The 15937-nt window shown below is 34.2% G+C and overlaps 1 protein-coding gene across 5 annotated transcripts in view; it reads left to right on the forward strand.

Moving 5' to 3' along the window:
• Nucleotides 1–15937, forward strand: part of NCKAP1 (NCK associated protein 1) — a 103118-nt gene that overhangs the window by 4157 nt on the left and 83024 nt on the right. For 2 of the 5 annotated variants that reach the window (XM_077883224.1, XM_077883225.1), the window contains exons 2-3: nucleotides 9939–9956; nucleotides 11003–11113. In XM_077883224.1, the coding sequence (XP_077739350.1) occupies nucleotides 9939–9956; nucleotides 11003–11113 (129 nt within the window). Of the gene's footprint in view, nucleotides 1–9938; nucleotides 9957–11002; nucleotides 11114–11393; nucleotides 11457–15937 lie in introns of those variants that run through there. The other 3 variants (XM_077883227.1, XM_077883228.1, XM_077883229.1) reach the window with 2 other exon arrangements.

Consider the following 15937-nt stretch of genomic DNA (forward strand, 5'->3'; position numbering starts at 1 on the left):
TTTCAAGTGGCAATGATAGATTGTCCCTTATGGACTTGTTAAATAACTTAATATTAAGCTTTTTTAACTAATACAAAAGGAATATATGTTTATTATCAGCAACTCAAACATAAGAGCATTGTGTCACTTCAGAAATTCTTTGCCTCCCCTTCTCCCATTTTTAAAAATAAGCCTATATACTTACATCCTTTTCTGTACAAATGCTAACATATGTGCATGCATATTTTATTATATTTTGATTAAATTAGACTCTTCACAAAAATAAAATTGAAGCAGCATGGTGCAGTTTGCATATCAATGAAATTAGGGTCCTTAATATATTGCTTGTGTACTTAGACTAGTAAGAAAATTATAAAAGAATGCACATACTTAACTATCTGTATCCAATATGTAAAAAATGAGGGAGCTCAGATGAAAATTATGTCAGTGTCAAAAGTTCCTGTCCTTACTGGTTGGGATGATTGAAAGATCTATTCCATATTCTTGTTTGATAGTATAGGAATGTTCACATTAACTTAAGTTCCAGCAGTAATTTTGAGTCAGCTCCAGTAGTTGCACATTTTAAATGTTACTAGAACTAAATAATTTCATCTCTTTATTGCCCAATAAAAATGTGTAATGAAATTAACACTTGCTGCCATTTATTGAGGCTGTACTGTATACTCTGTATTTTTTTTTTTGTCTTTAGGTCTGTGATACATATACTTATTAATTAATAAAACAGTTGAAAAAAAGTTGAATTTGGAGAGGTTAAATAACTTACCCAAGATATTTATTGTATCTTTTCTTTTCTTTTTTTTTTTTAAACTTTATGTTTTACTAACCTACAACCAGTATGGGACTCTAATTCATGACTCTCAGATCAAGAGTCACATGTTGCTCTGACTGAGTTGGCCAGATGCCCCCTGCCCAATTCTTATTCTAGAAAATAATAAGAATTTAGATTGACACCTTTTTTTATTGACCACTAAAATGGTTTCTAATTTAATTATTTTTGCCATTAGATTTATAGTCATTATTGACGTTTTTGTGGGAGATACAATTAGATTTTTTTTTTTTTTAAGATTTTTATTTATGTATTCATGAGAGACACAGGGAGATGCAGAGACACAGGCAGAGGGAGAAGCAGGCTCCATGCAGGGAGCCCGATGTGGGACTCGATCCCAGGTCTCCAGGATCATGCCCTGGGCTGAAGGTGGCGCTAAACCGCTGAGCCCACCCGGGCTGCCTGAACACATAGTATCCTTAAAGAAACATGTACATAAACATAGTACAGAAACCTTTTTTTTTTTTTTTTTTTTTTACTGGAGATGACTTTTGTATGAACTTTCTGTGGATTTGCATGAAAAGATCATTGAGATCATACTAACCGTGTATCAGAATGATTTTTTTAAATTAATTTGACAGAGGGAGAGAGGCAGGGGGAGAGAGAGAGAGAGCACAAGTAGGGGGAGCAGGGGAGGGATAAGCAGGCTCCCTGCTGAGCAGGGAGCCTGACGTAGGGCTTGGTTCCAGGCCCTTGGGATCATGACCCCAGCCAAAGGCAGATGTTTAACTGAGCCACCCAGGCACCCTGGGTAATTATTTTTTTTTTTTAGAAAGATTATTTGTGAGAGAGAAAGAGAAAGAGGGAGGCGGAGGGCAGGTGGAGCCCCACGCAGATTTATTTATTTATTTGAGAGAGAGAGAGAGAGAGCGCGCGCGGGCTCACACAGGTACGGGCAAAGGGAGAGGGAGAGAATCTTAAACTCCCTGCTAAATGAGCCCCACACAGGGTTCTATCCCAGGACCGTGAGATCGTGACCTGAGCTGAAATCAAGAGTGGGGTACTTAACCGACTGAGCTACCCAGGAGCTCCTGAATTTGGGAATTTGAATGTACTTTTTCATTTTAAATCTTACATACAGTTAAATGGTAACATTTTCAGGTTGGGCTCTCTGCTCAGCGGAGCCTGCTTCTTCCTGTCCCTCTGCTCTTCCCCTTTTTTGCACACTCTCTGTCTCAGATAAATCTCTAAAAAAAAAAAAAAAAAACAAACAAAAAAAAAAACCCCAAAAATTCTGTAACATGAAATATAAGAAATGCAATTAAGAAAGTCAACTGGTAAGTTTGTTTCTTTCTGTCTTGGGCAGAAACTAGTAATTGGTGGTACGTCAGTCAGTCGTATGCTTTTTCTATTCTCAAAATGAGTTTTGTTGTTGTTGGCGGCTTTTATTATTGCCTTTATCAGTAAATGTAGCAAAATCTTATTTGGATCCTATTAGACATTTGCAAGTAGTATAATTAGACTGGCAGATCCTTTACTTATCTGACAGTGAGGAGACTGGCTCCTCATTTCTTCAAATATTATTCTGCAGTGTCTTAAATAAGTTAACAAACTTCATACGCTCTTAAGTTGCTAATTTTTAAGTAGGGTTGTACATGTGCCAGTTTTAAAGGAATTTCTTGTTTTAAGTAAAAGCCTGTACTGGAAAATAATTTTGTTATTGCATAGTTGATTATTTTAGATACTTGACAGTAATAAAACTGCATTTTTAAAGAAGTGTTTTATAAATCATATGAACTATTCTTTTAGTTAATCTCAAATTTTGAGGGTTTCCTTTTCATTCATTCATTTCCTCTTTTATTGAATGTCTGGGGAGACAAATAAATTAAGATGCAGTCTCCAATGCCAAGAGATTCACATTTTAGTAGGTACAAGAGATTTACAGATACTTACCTAAAATGTATTATGTAAGTGTTCTTATGGGAGTCTTGAGAAGGGTGTTGAAGATTCCATTCTGGGTAAGAAGAGATAGTAACTTTTGTGCTTGATTTTGAAGTACTAATAGTTTCAGGGAGGCAGTGACAGGTATAGTCAGTCATTATTTAAGGTGCCAGAACTTTTGTTCAGCAGAATATATAAAGATAGATATATATAAGGTTACAAAATAATGCCCTAGTAATGTCTAATGTCCTTCTTGCTGGCATACAGCCTCTAAACTTCTCTCTCATTTTCCATACTTGCAGTATATTCTATAGCTTGAGAGAGCTTGATTCAAGATAAAGCTCTGATACTATTTTTTTAAGCTTTGGACAAGCTATTTAACTGTTGTTCCCGGTTATAGTTTCTTATAAATTGGGGAGACCAGTTTTAAAAGTTTTTTTTTTTTAAGATTTTGTTTGTTTATTCAGGAGAGACAGAGAGAGAGAGTGGGAGGCAGAGGCACAGGCAGAGGGAGAAGCAGGCTCCATGCAGGGAGCCTGACGTGGGACTCGACCCCAGGTCTCCAGGATCAGGCCCTGGGCTGAAGGCGGCACTAAACCGCTGAGCTACCCTGGCTGTCCTTTAAAAGGTTTTTAAAAATACATCTGTATCTTGACCCAAAGTTAGTAAGAAAATGCCCTGGAAGTGATTCTGATATTAAGAACCACTGAAATAAGTCAGATGTAAGTTCTTAATATCTGTTTATTTTTTCTTTCTTATATAGTTCACAATAGTGATGTAACTTTGTTTTGGGGGTAAAACCAAATTTCTGGAATGCTGGGCTTGCACATAGAGTTTATATAGCAGAACCATTTACAGAGTACTTATTTGTTCTCCGTGTCTGTTAGGCTCCAAGCTATATATTTTTGTTTTCTAAGCCATGTTATTCTTCTTGATTTGAATTCTTGAAATCCGAAATTTTTTTTAAAGATTTTACTTATTAATTTGACACAGAGAGCACAAGTAGACAGAGTGGCAGACAGAGGGAGGGAGAAGCAGGCTCTAGCAGAGAGCCTGACATGGGGCTCCATCCCAGGACCCTGGGGTCATGACCTGAGCTGAAGGCAGATGCTTAACCAACTAAGCCACCCAGGAGCCCCTCGAATTCCTGAAATCTAAAATAGGTATCCAGCTCTCCCAGGTGTGTGGAATACTCTTTAGTTAACCTTATAAGGTTAAGTGAGTTAATTCATTTAAAGTGCTAGTGCAGGCTTAAGAGTAAGAAATGAATATGTTTAGGCTGTTGTTATTAAATCTATTTCTGGGGCTTGAAACAGAGTGGACATTTAATAAGTGTTCATCTTTTTCTCCTGTTAAATACAGCTCAAGGCCACCTTTAGGAAACATTACTTACTTCTTTTTTACTACCTGACATTACAGTTTGATATCTACTTACTGTTAGTACAAAATAAGTATTTGTATTTCAGGAGTGTGTTCTTCAGTAGGTCTTTTTATTTTATTTTTTATTTTTTATTTTTTTTCCCTTCTTTTTTTCAGTAGGTCTTTAAAGAGAGCAGCTTATTTTATTTTATTTTTTAAAATATTCATTCATTCATTCATTCATTCATTCATTAAGTACAGTGGAGCCCAACATGGGGCTTGAAGTCATGACCCTGAGATTAAGACCTCAGCTGAGATCAAGAGTCAGACAGATGCACTTAACCCACTAAGCCATCCAGGCACCCCAAGAACAGTTTCTTGAAAACAGTAAAAATGTGGCCATGTATATATAATACTTTAAAAAAACCTATAAAGCACCTTTGTTTTATATTGAGATGTTTCTGTATATTGCAAGCTGAAAAAAAATTTTTTTTTAAAGATTTTATTTATTTCTTCATGAGAGAGAGAAAGAGAGGCAGAGACACAGGCAGAGGAAGAAACAGGCTCCATGCAGGGAGCTTGACGTGGGACTCGATCACAGGTCTCCAGGTTCACGACCTGGGCTGAAGGCGGCGCTAAACCGCTGAGCCGCCGGGGTTGCCCCCTGAAAAGTGTTTAAGAGCAATAGTGACATACACATCTTCTTATGAATTGAATAGTAATTGGTAACTCATTTGAATCATTAAAGTTTTTAATAATGAATTTTGAAATATATAAAGCTTTGAAATATTTAAGTTTGTGAAATTCCCAGAACTTGTGCTTTGAGACCAAATACCATAATATATATTTTTAAGTTGGCCATTATTGGCTCTAAGTAACAGTTATTGATAAATTTGCATTAACTCAAAAGTATTTCCAATAATTCCAGTATACTTGCCTATAAAGCCTCTTAATCTAAATTTTAGCAGTGAGTTGCTTTTTTCCCCACCTACTCAGCTCAAGGGGAAGTTCAAAGCAGATTGGCCAAAATGTAGGTGATACACAAGAAAACAAAACAATTAGAGACTAAACCACTTAGTTTCTAAAAAACTGCAGTTTTATTACTGCAAGAATTTAAGGCTTGTTTTGCTCTTGATAATTTTCCAATATTTATTGAAAATTTTCATTGTATTACTTTCATCATTTTTAAAATTAGAAAATAAAAGAATGATAGGTAAGTTGTTTCTATAGTTTTTGATTTTAGGTAATGTCTGTTTTCATTCTAAGCATTAATGACAGTTAATTTCCTTTCAGACTCAATGGAGAATCTTGGTCCTGGTTTGCAAAACCTTTAAAAACTATGATTTTTCTTGTTTACTGAGTAAAAATCAAATTCCTGTTTCTAGCATAAATTGGTCACATTTTACATTTTTCTCTCCTTCCCTGACATATTCAGATAGGGATAGTTTATTTCCTGTATTCTCACAAATAGCATTCTCACTCTGAACTCTGGAATTTTGTTCATATTTTCAATTATGTTATTATATTTAAAAAATTGGTTTGTTCTACAGTATTTTGGCAAAGGAATGTATTTTATTGCTGAGTTAGACTAACAGTTAAAAATGAAACTGATCAAATTAAGCAGATACTTCCTTTTTAAAAATATTTTTATTTTATTTTTATTTTTTAAAAAGATTTTATTTATTTATTCATGAGAGACATAGAGACAGAGGCAGAGACACAGGCAGAGGGAGAAGCAGGCTCCCTGCGGGGGGAGCCCGATGTGGGACCGTGACCCATCCTGGAACCTCAGGATCACGCCCTGAGCCAAAGGCAGCCGCCCAACCGCCCAGCCACCCAGGCGTCCCCAGATACTTCCTTTGATAGTAATTACTCCAATGAAAGTTTTGGGCGGTTGAGGTAATTAAAGAATGGAGATCTTTTGTGTGTTTTTTTTTGTATTTTTTTTTACTTTTTTCCCAAGCATATATTTTTAAATAACCATTTTAGTGCTTTGGAATCTTTAAGTACTCACAGCTAAACCTTGAGCAAGTCACTTAATTTTTCTGAAGCTCCTTTCCTCTCTGCTGAGAGACACTTTAGATAGTTTCAAAAGCATAGATGTTTTACACACAACAGGTGCCCAGTAAATTTTCTTTTTATTCCCCACTCTTTGTTTTTTTTTTTTTTTCCTTGATTGTTGCTTAACCTGTTATGAATAGATAGAAGACTATTTCTATATTTGATTTTTGTTAACATGATAAGTTTTTGAAAAAATACATAGCATTGACCGTGTAAGGTTAGTCTGTGGGATGTAATCTGACGTTGTTACAGCCTGAGGAAAGGACTTGGGAAGGGGTTTTTTGGTGGTAGATCGGCAGAAAAATTAGTTTTAAAGTCATACTAAAGTTTGGTCTTAAAGTTTTTAGTCAAAGATCTTTATTTTGTGGCCTGAATAAAATATATTGCGGTTTTCTAAAACATTTTTATTCTTTATTTTTGATAGTAATATTATATTTATGTTTCATGAAGAAAATGAACTTGGAGATGTTGATTGATAATTAATACTGAGCTAATACTGAAGTCAAATGGAAAATCTTACTTTAATAATTGGGAACTCACTATAAATATCCATGTATTTTTGAGAAGTTTTATTTTAAAAAGTAGAAGATGATTACTTAGAACTTAGTACTTAGGTATCAGTCACTGGAATAAGCACTTTATGTACATTTTGTCTTAAAAATCTGAGCAGTTTACCCAGTGAAGCAGGTAGTATTAGTGCCCTTAAGTTTATGGTTTAGAGAATTGAGGTTCAGAGATTAAACAGCTTGCCAGGAAGTCATATGGGCTGTGCTCCTTGACTCAGAGACAGATTTTTTAATTATTATATTTAAACATTCCCTTTAACACGAGTACAATTTTATCTTCTACATTAAATAGTTCTAACTTTGTTGAATTTAAAGATAAATAGAATATTCATAGAAAATAAAGTTCTAATTGTGAGAACTGGAAATTTAAGTATATAGATATTTAAATTTCCTTTAGATCTTCTGGAATTTTAAATTGGAATTTTAAATTACAATATTTTAGGCAATATGAAAGCTTGCTGAGTCAAGATAAAGTCACATACACGGTTTTGAGGTTGTGGGTTTTTTTTTTTTAAGTTCTGTGGTTCAGATATGGTTTCCTTTTTGTCTAGGAAAAGTAGCTGTTTTAACCACTCATGCAAAAAAACTTTTGTTTTTTGATAGGACCATAAGGTTCAGTTATTTAGATGCAATTTTGCCCTGTACTCACTTTTTCTTTTTCTTTTTTGGTATGGGAGAGATAGAAGTATTCAAAAGTTTTGTTTGATTGAATTAGTAACTTGTTAAACCTTTGGTTCAGTCTTTGTGGTAAGCCTTTCTGATATATATCAGTCTAAAATTTATTAATCACCATTGTATGTGTTTTCCTAAATGTGGTACTTCAAAGGGTGATATTTTTGAGAGTGAAAGATTAATTTTGTGTAATTTTGTAGTTGTATTAGGATGAAGTAGAGTTTCAGGTGTACAACTGCAGGCATTGTTTTTGAAATCTAGGTTATTTTATGATTTCTTTGTCCTCTGTGTCCTGAGAATGCTTTCAGTTAGGGTAGAGAAGAATAATTTTTATAAACTGAGACATCTGGCTAGTTGCAATTTTGCTATACTACTTTGGTATGGTAAGAAACCCATTTTAACTGAATTACTAAAAGTATGGCTTTTTGTCAGATTTTAATTACTTAGACATGAAAAAAAAAAAATTACTTAGACATGAGTTTTTTTTTTTTTTTGGCCTGAGTGTTCCCTATACAGTATCACTGTTGGTATTAAGTAAATAAATCAAGCAGATTGATTTCAGAAAAAAAAAAACAACAAAAAAAATAGGGCCTAGTTCTGTATAGTATCTATGAGCCTCGTGTAGTTTATTGGCATATTGGAGTGCTCATGGTATTCAAGATATTTGTGTAAACTGCATGCACACATGTGTGCACACACGTAATCGGCCTAAAAACTTTTTAGGGTAAATTGCAATTATTATTAACCTATTTAGCAGATGGAAAAGTTGAGGCACAGAGAAGTAAAATCACGTGCCTATGGTTCTGCAACTAAGAATTGATGGAGTTAGAATATGAACCTGGACAGTCTTAGGACTCATGTTCTTAACTACCAGGCTAAACCCTTTCTGTAAGTACAACATATTTGGCATTCAGACTTAGGACAAATGAAGGAAATGTGCGATTGGAAGAGGGAATTTTAGTCATTATCGTTAGTTCTGTATATTATGAGAAAGACGATTTTGCAATTATATTCTTATGAGACTTTTACTTGGGTAATTATAATTTTTGAGGCGGTTTTTGGCAACAGCAAACATTTTTAGAGCATCTTAGAGCACTTACCTGTTAGTCCTGCTAAGTACTGTACATGGTTTATCTGTCTCTTTTCTAATCCTCATAATGACCCTAGGAGGTAAGTACTAATTTCCCCATTTAAACACGAAGAAACAGAGTAGGAGGTATTTTGTAATATATTCAAGGTCCTATGGATCGTTAAGTGGTGAAGATTGAAACTCAGTAAGTCTTATTCTAGAATGTGTCTCCTGCCTCCTGGGATAGGATGTTTAGGTATGGCTCATTGAGCAGTGTGGAAAAAGGTAAATCAATTCCAAGGGAAAATTAAACAACCATTTATTTTTCCATTGAAATGAAATTGGATTCTTTTTGTTTTCAGTGTAAGAAGGAAGAGTTCCTTACATACATACATGCATGTATGTGTATGAGAATACATAAGTTAGTTTGTAGATATTTGATTAAATTCTCATACAGTATAATTTGTGATCATGGGAAATGCATATGGTAACCTGATGTATTTTCATTATTCTAAAGTCACTGATATTGTTGGAATAGAAAGCTAAATTTTAAAATACTAGAATATGGAAGATAAAACATACCATTAAAAAACCGAGTATAATTCGGAATCACGTTAGGATTCTGGACCACCTCAGGCGTATTTAGGGAACTTGATTTTCATTGTATTACATCGGTGTAAGGAAATGCTATTTGTAAGGTACTTCTATTTGGACAAACTCTTAGTATGTGGTTCTTAGTTATTCTCTTATATAGTATAATATTTTTGGGGAAGTGGATTAATTGGCAAATGAATTTATAAGAAATAATATTTTAAATGAACGATGGTCTGCTCTGAGGAGAAAAGTCAGATACAGTTAGTATTTATGATGTTGAAATGAAATTTGCAAAGCTGCCTTGTGTCACTCTGGTTAAGGATTATGAAATTCTAAGTTTCTTGAGTTAATTTTGTTTTATCTACTTATGTTTCAGAATTAGGAGAATTCTTACTGCATTCCTATTTCCGTTTGGAAAATACAGGAATGTTTGCATTGATTTTTATACTTTGAGTTGGAAGGGAGTTAGGTGAAATTCGAAAAGTAGTTACAATTTGAGCTGAAGTAAGAGTCATCCAATAACGATTTATTTTTATTCTTGGCTACCGTTTCTTTTTAAGGTATGTAAAATTTCACTGACGGTTTTGCTCCTACTTTTATAGCTGCATGTAGTCTTCATTTTTTTTCTTCTAGTATTATTTTAAGTTTATTTAGAAAGAGCACCAAGAAACTTACATGGTTGTACACTTACACAATAGTATTTAAATATATATATGAATAATATAAACTCTATAAAATCTATTGTATACTAAACTCGCTACTTAGAATACCTTTAGAGTTGTAGCACCATATAGTTGTTTTGTTATTCATAGTCTGCAGTGCATAAAGTTCTCTACTGAAACGTATGTCATAGTTTGACAATCATTGTTTACACGTAATTTTCTCTCTTTTTATTACAATGCTTCCCCAGCAAGGACAAGTTTGGAAGGTTTGCAAAGCTTTTCACCTTCCCTCTGCCCGCTTGCCCGCTTTCAGATCAGTTTCATGTTTCATAACTTCTCTTTCTGCAATTCACAACATAGCCATAGTAAACAATGAAAGAAACATTAAATTGCAATACGGTGTTTCCTCACACGAAGTAGAGATATATAAGGGAGAGACGAAACTTTGCAAAGGACACACTTAAAAAAAATGCAATGAGAAGTTAAATAGCAGTGCTACAATTTTAGTAATTCCCTAAGAAATAACATCTCACTAGCACGCAGTTAATTAAATGTCACATTACAAAATGCTGAATAGTATTGATTATATTTGGTAGTGCTAATAGTTTAGGTAAAAAGTTCTTTCTAATACAGTTTACTACAGAGAACGCTGGCTGTACGGCTGATGTGGTCAAAATGTAAACATTCCCATTCATTCTGTGCTTACGAGACGAGACGTAGGACAGATGCAGATTCATTGTTTTAAGTGCTGCTGGTATGATGGAAAGATAGTGCTGTAACTCAGATGTTCAGAGGAACAGGCAATACACTTTAGTACTATAAAGACAATTTTAGCAGCTTCCAGTTCTTTTGAACTAGGGCTCTTGTATTAAAATGTTTAAAGTGAATGAGGAAGACATTCTGGAAAAGACATTTAAACATAAGCTTTTATTTTATAACACTTAGAAACATTTCCAGTACTCTTCTGAATATTTAATTTTGTAATATTTTATTAGCTTCAGATGAATACAATCCTACCTCAAACCAAGACTTTTATTTTCTTTTTCTTTTTTTTTAGGTTTGAGCTTTTTCCTTCACTGCTGTTCTGCGCTAACTGCTTTGAAACTTTCCATGCATTTTTTTCAGTAGAAGAACATCTCTGTACTGTCTCCCATTGCATATTTCAGCTGTGACAATCCCTGCACTTTGCCTATTCATTTTATCACCTGCTCACCAAAAACAATAAATATCTTTAATTTCTGATTACAGATTTGCTATTACTTGGTTTTAGAACAAGGATGCATTTCACCTTTTTATTACTGTTGTTTTATAGGCATGTGGAGATCCCAAGGCAAAACCATCCTACCTTATTGACAAAAACCTGGAATCTGCTGTGAAATTCATAGTCAGAAAGTTCCCTGCTGTAGAAACTCGCAACAACAATGTGAGTCATAGAAATTTTCGTATTACTTGATTTTTGCCATGTGTGAGAGAAAGTAATGGTTAGTGTAATACTTGAAGTAGTTGTTATTTGTCTAATTCTTTATATTTTGGTATGCCATTTATGTACGTTGATTAAGGGCTTTTTGGGACAATATTTTTATCTCTGAAACTGGAAAAAAAAAGACTCTGAATCATTTTATTATAGAAAAAATAAAATCTTAATTTCTTACACACTTCTTCCCTTTCAAGTTGCAACAGAAAGTAAGGTAATATGTATATATATTCCAGATATTTGCATGACTAGTTGGGGAGTTTTTCTTTATGGTAATAAACCTTATTTTGAGGTAAGTGAATGTCTTCATAGAACTTGTATTGTTTTTAGAAATTAGCTGTGTTTATTCTAAAATATATTTGTTTAGTATTTTTACAATTGAGAAAACTTTCTGAAAAGTATGTAGCAAGGTAATACTGTTGGACCTTTATTTTTCCATATTTTTTCAGATGGGATACTTTTTCATAATATATAAAATACAGTCATATTCACAGTTTTCCTGATAGGTTTACATAATCTTTTGGTAGTTCTTTATGATAATTTCTACATTTAACTAATTTTAGAAAATTGCAGTTAATTTTTATCTCACTCTGGTCTTTTCATATGAATTTTATTGACTTGGAATCTTTCTGCATGTCTTCTTTTAAATTTTTTCTGTTTGTAGTCTCATGTTACAATCTTTGTTCTCTTTTTATGTACAAACTTAGTCTAGAAATTTCCTCATATATATGGTCTCCCTATTCCTAAGAAACTGTTTAAAAAATATTTTGTCATCTTTTGGTTTCCTCAAATCACGTGTATTTATTGAAGATTCATATTTAACCTATGGATATCATCTTTACTTGAAAATATTTTAATGTAGGAAGAAAACACTAGTCAGAATTTATAAAGTCTGGTAAAGTGCTTTTTAAAGAACTAGAAAGTCTGTGATTCTTATAAGTACAAGTTAATAGAAGTCTCCCTTTGTTAGAAGATTGTGTTTTATAATTGGTATATTAATGTATCACAATTAGTTCCTGATTACAAATGGGTGATTCAAAGTATGCACTTCTTAAGAATACCATTATTTGTGTGGAGAATTCTTTTTTCGTTGTTGACACTTCTTTTTCTCCGGGCTCATAAAATCTCTGTGATATGAGCTCTTCCGAGAGTCATTTAAATTTAGTGTGTGTGTGTGTGTGTGTGTGTAAATTTCCATATAAAAATAACCATAGTTCCTAAATCTGAGGTCTTTTTTTAGAAAATTAATAAGATACAATTAAATACATATTCACTGTTTTTATAACAGTAACATTTTTTTGTTAAAGAGTAAATTAAGAATCTTTGCTCTTCCTGATTTGCAGGGCAAACTTTATAATGCCTCTGTTTTTTGCTTTTTAATAGTTTTACTTCCCTTCTCAACTTCTGTAGTATAAAACTGATTTTTTTTTTTTAAGTAACAGTTTTATTAAGGTATAATTCACATATATCCAGTTTACCCACTTAAAGTGGGTTCAGCGGGTCTATAGTACATCCACGGAGTTATGCATCCAGTACCACAATCAATTTTAGAACCCTTTTGTCACCCCAGAAACCCCACACCTGTTAGCATTCACTTTTGTCAATCTCCCATCCCTAGGCAAACACTAATCTTTCTTACTGTATGCCTGTTGTGGAGATTTTATATAAATAGAATCATATAACATGTGGTCTTTTGTGACTGGCTTCTTTACATTTTGCATAATGTTTTTAGGTTTATCCAGGTTGTAGCATAGATCAGTACTTCATTTCTTTTTGTTGCCAAAAAATACTCCATTGTTCAGATACACCATTTTATTTATTCATCAATTGATAGATGTTTGAGTTGTTTCTACTTTTTTTTTTTACAATTATGATTAATGCTATTGTGAACATATGTGTAAAAGTTGTGTGAACTTATGTTTTCATTTCTCTCGGATATGTATCCTTAGATGTGGAATTAGTCATGTGGTGATTTTTTGTTTGACCTATAAAATCAATTATATGGTATTGTTGAATATTAGGCTGCTTGTGGAATTGACTCTGGTGTTTTGTTTGCAAAGCCTGACTTTTGTCTTAGAACCTTTGCATCTATTCTGTGATGCTGTTCTTTTGTATTTTGCCAACTGAGGTACTATGTATTGGGTGCTTAGGAAGGTTTTTTTTTTTTTTTTTTTTAAAGATTTATTTATACATTGAGAGAGAGAGAGAGAGAGAGAGAGAGGGAGAAGCAGGCTCCGTGCAGAGAGCCCGACATGGGACTCAATCCCAGGTCTCCAGGATCACTCCCCGGGCTGCAGGCGGCGCTAAACCACTGCACCACTAGGGCTGCCTGCTTAGGAAGTTTTGTGATCTCAGTTTTGATCTGAGCCTGCTAAAATCCTGGTGAGAGGTTCCTGGCAAACTTGGGTTACGAAATGAGAAATGAGTTCTGTTTTGTTTTCGTTTAATTTCATAGAAATATTTAATGGAGGTTTAAGGACTGGGAATGGTAGTAGCATCTGGGAATGATAGATACTCGTAGACTTCTGGCTGTTAGGTACACTGAAGATACAGTATTGATATCATGGTCGGGGTTTTTTTTCCCTTGTTATTTGGGTCATTGAGTCATAGTATAAATATGTGCCCCAGAGCGTATTTATCTCCCTTTATCTCAGGGAGAATTACTGGTTAGCATCGTTTCTATTTTGATTCAGATAAGCACCACAGTTTCATAAAAGGCCATTATAAATTGTTTTGATGAAAATTAAGCACAAATTTATTTTGAAGTTTCCATGATTAGAGTCGTGTGAAAAAGCTACCTATGTGCTCACAGATGGATGATTATCTTACACTCTAAGAAAGGAGGGCGCTGCTGACAGATCTAGCCGGATTGGTGCCTAACATAGCTTTAACAATGATGCTGTTGGGTTCTGTTGAGTCAGTTTTACTGTCTTGCTCAGGCCCCTTTGTAACTAGGTAGAAACTTTTATACTCAATTTTGGGTTTAGGGAAAGTCTGGATCAAAGAATTTTTTTTTTTTTTTTCTGAGTCATGATGTTGAACAAGATGCCCTGTAGGCTTCAAAGCAGGCTGATTAAATTAATATATAATATAGAATATTATGTAATAATTTTTAAAATATTACATAACAAATTAAGTAGTTTATAGCATCATTTACAGAAAGACAAAGTAACTCTAATGTAAGACATAGCTTTAGAATCTGGTTTTATTTTTATTTATTTTTTAAAGATTTTATTTATTTGAGAGAGAGAGAGTGTGTGCACACACACACATGCATGAACAGGGGAAGGGGCGGAGGGAGAGGGAGAAGCAGACTTCTCGCCGAGCAGGGAGCCCAACGCGGGGCTCCATCCCAGGATCCTGGGATCATGACCTGAGCCAAAGGCACATGCTTAATTGACTGAACCACCCAGGTGCCCCTAGAATCTCTTTAAACATCATTTTATTCAACTGAATAAAAGTGATACCAGTTTATAATTATACCAGCACTTACTGAGTGTCTAATATGTGTCAGGCTATGTAGTTTAATAGAGTTCATAGATTTTCTTATTTAATTTAATTAATTTATTATTTATTTATTTTTAAAGATTTTATTTATTCATGAGACACAGAGAGAGGCAGAGACACAGGCAGAGGGACAAGCAGGCTCTCTGTAGGGAGCCCCATGTAGGACTCCATCGTAGGACCCCGGGATCACGACCTAAGCTGAAGGCAGATGCTCAACCAGGCATCCCTTATTTAATTTTAAATTAAGGAAAGCATGTGTGAGCTGATTGTCTAATTTATCTATAACATGATATCTTCTAGTATTTTGAATATGTGACTGCCAGATGGGTGCATAATTTGTCTCCTGTAAGTTTCTTATGAGCATATAGAGGGAATCTGTTATTTTCCTGGATAAAAAGAAAATAGTAGAAATTTCTTATTTTATTAACAGGTAAAAATTGTTTTGTCCAGGAAATTCTAAGGGGCATTTTAAGGAAATGTTTGGGTGTATGTATGTTAAAACGTTTCTTCTGAAATATTTTTCCTAAAATATTTTAAACTTAATTTCCTGCTTGTTCCTGTGTTGTATTTCCATCCAAAAGCTAATTTGTATTTTTTAAAGATTTTATTTATTTATTTTACAGAGAGAGAGAGAGAGAGTCCGAGATCACAAGTGGGGGGAATGGCAGAGGGAAAGGGAGAAGCAAGAGTGCCCAATGTGGGGCTTGATCCCAGGACCCTAGGATCATGACCTGAGCCAAAGGCAGATGCTTGACCTGACTGAGCCACCCGAGCGCCCTAATTTGTGTTTTTTAAAACAGTAAAGTTATCTGACACAGAGGTGTTATTATAAGATTTGTCTATTTACTGTACATTTCAGTATAAAATTTTGGATTTAATTCCCAAATTAATGGTAAAGTGATATAAATTACTGCCCTGTATATGTTGGATTAGGTCTTAACTCCCTAAGAATGAAGGCATTGTTGGTGAGGAGAGTGCTATTAACAATCTTACAGGGATTCTGAAGTGAGATATAGGCCATTATTGAAATAATTTGAGGGGCACCTGGGTGGTTCAGTTGATTGAAGTGTCTGCCTTTGGCTCAGGTCATGATCCTGGAGTCCTGGGATCCAGGCTCGCATCAGCTTCCTGCTCAGGGAGGAGTCTCCTTCTCCCTCTCCCTCTGCTACTCCCCCTGCTTGTGCTCTCTTTCTTTCTCAAATTTAAAAAAGAATTTTTTTTTTTAAATACAATTTGAAAATTAAGTTTTCAAACTTCTAGGAATAC

Source organism: Canis aureus, chromosome 34 (assembly GCF_053574225.1).
Source record: "Canis aureus isolate CA01 chromosome 34, VMU_Caureus_v.1.0, whole genome shotgun sequence".
Classification (NCBI taxonomy): domain Eukaryota; kingdom Metazoa; phylum Chordata; class Mammalia; order Carnivora; family Canidae; genus Canis; species Canis aureus.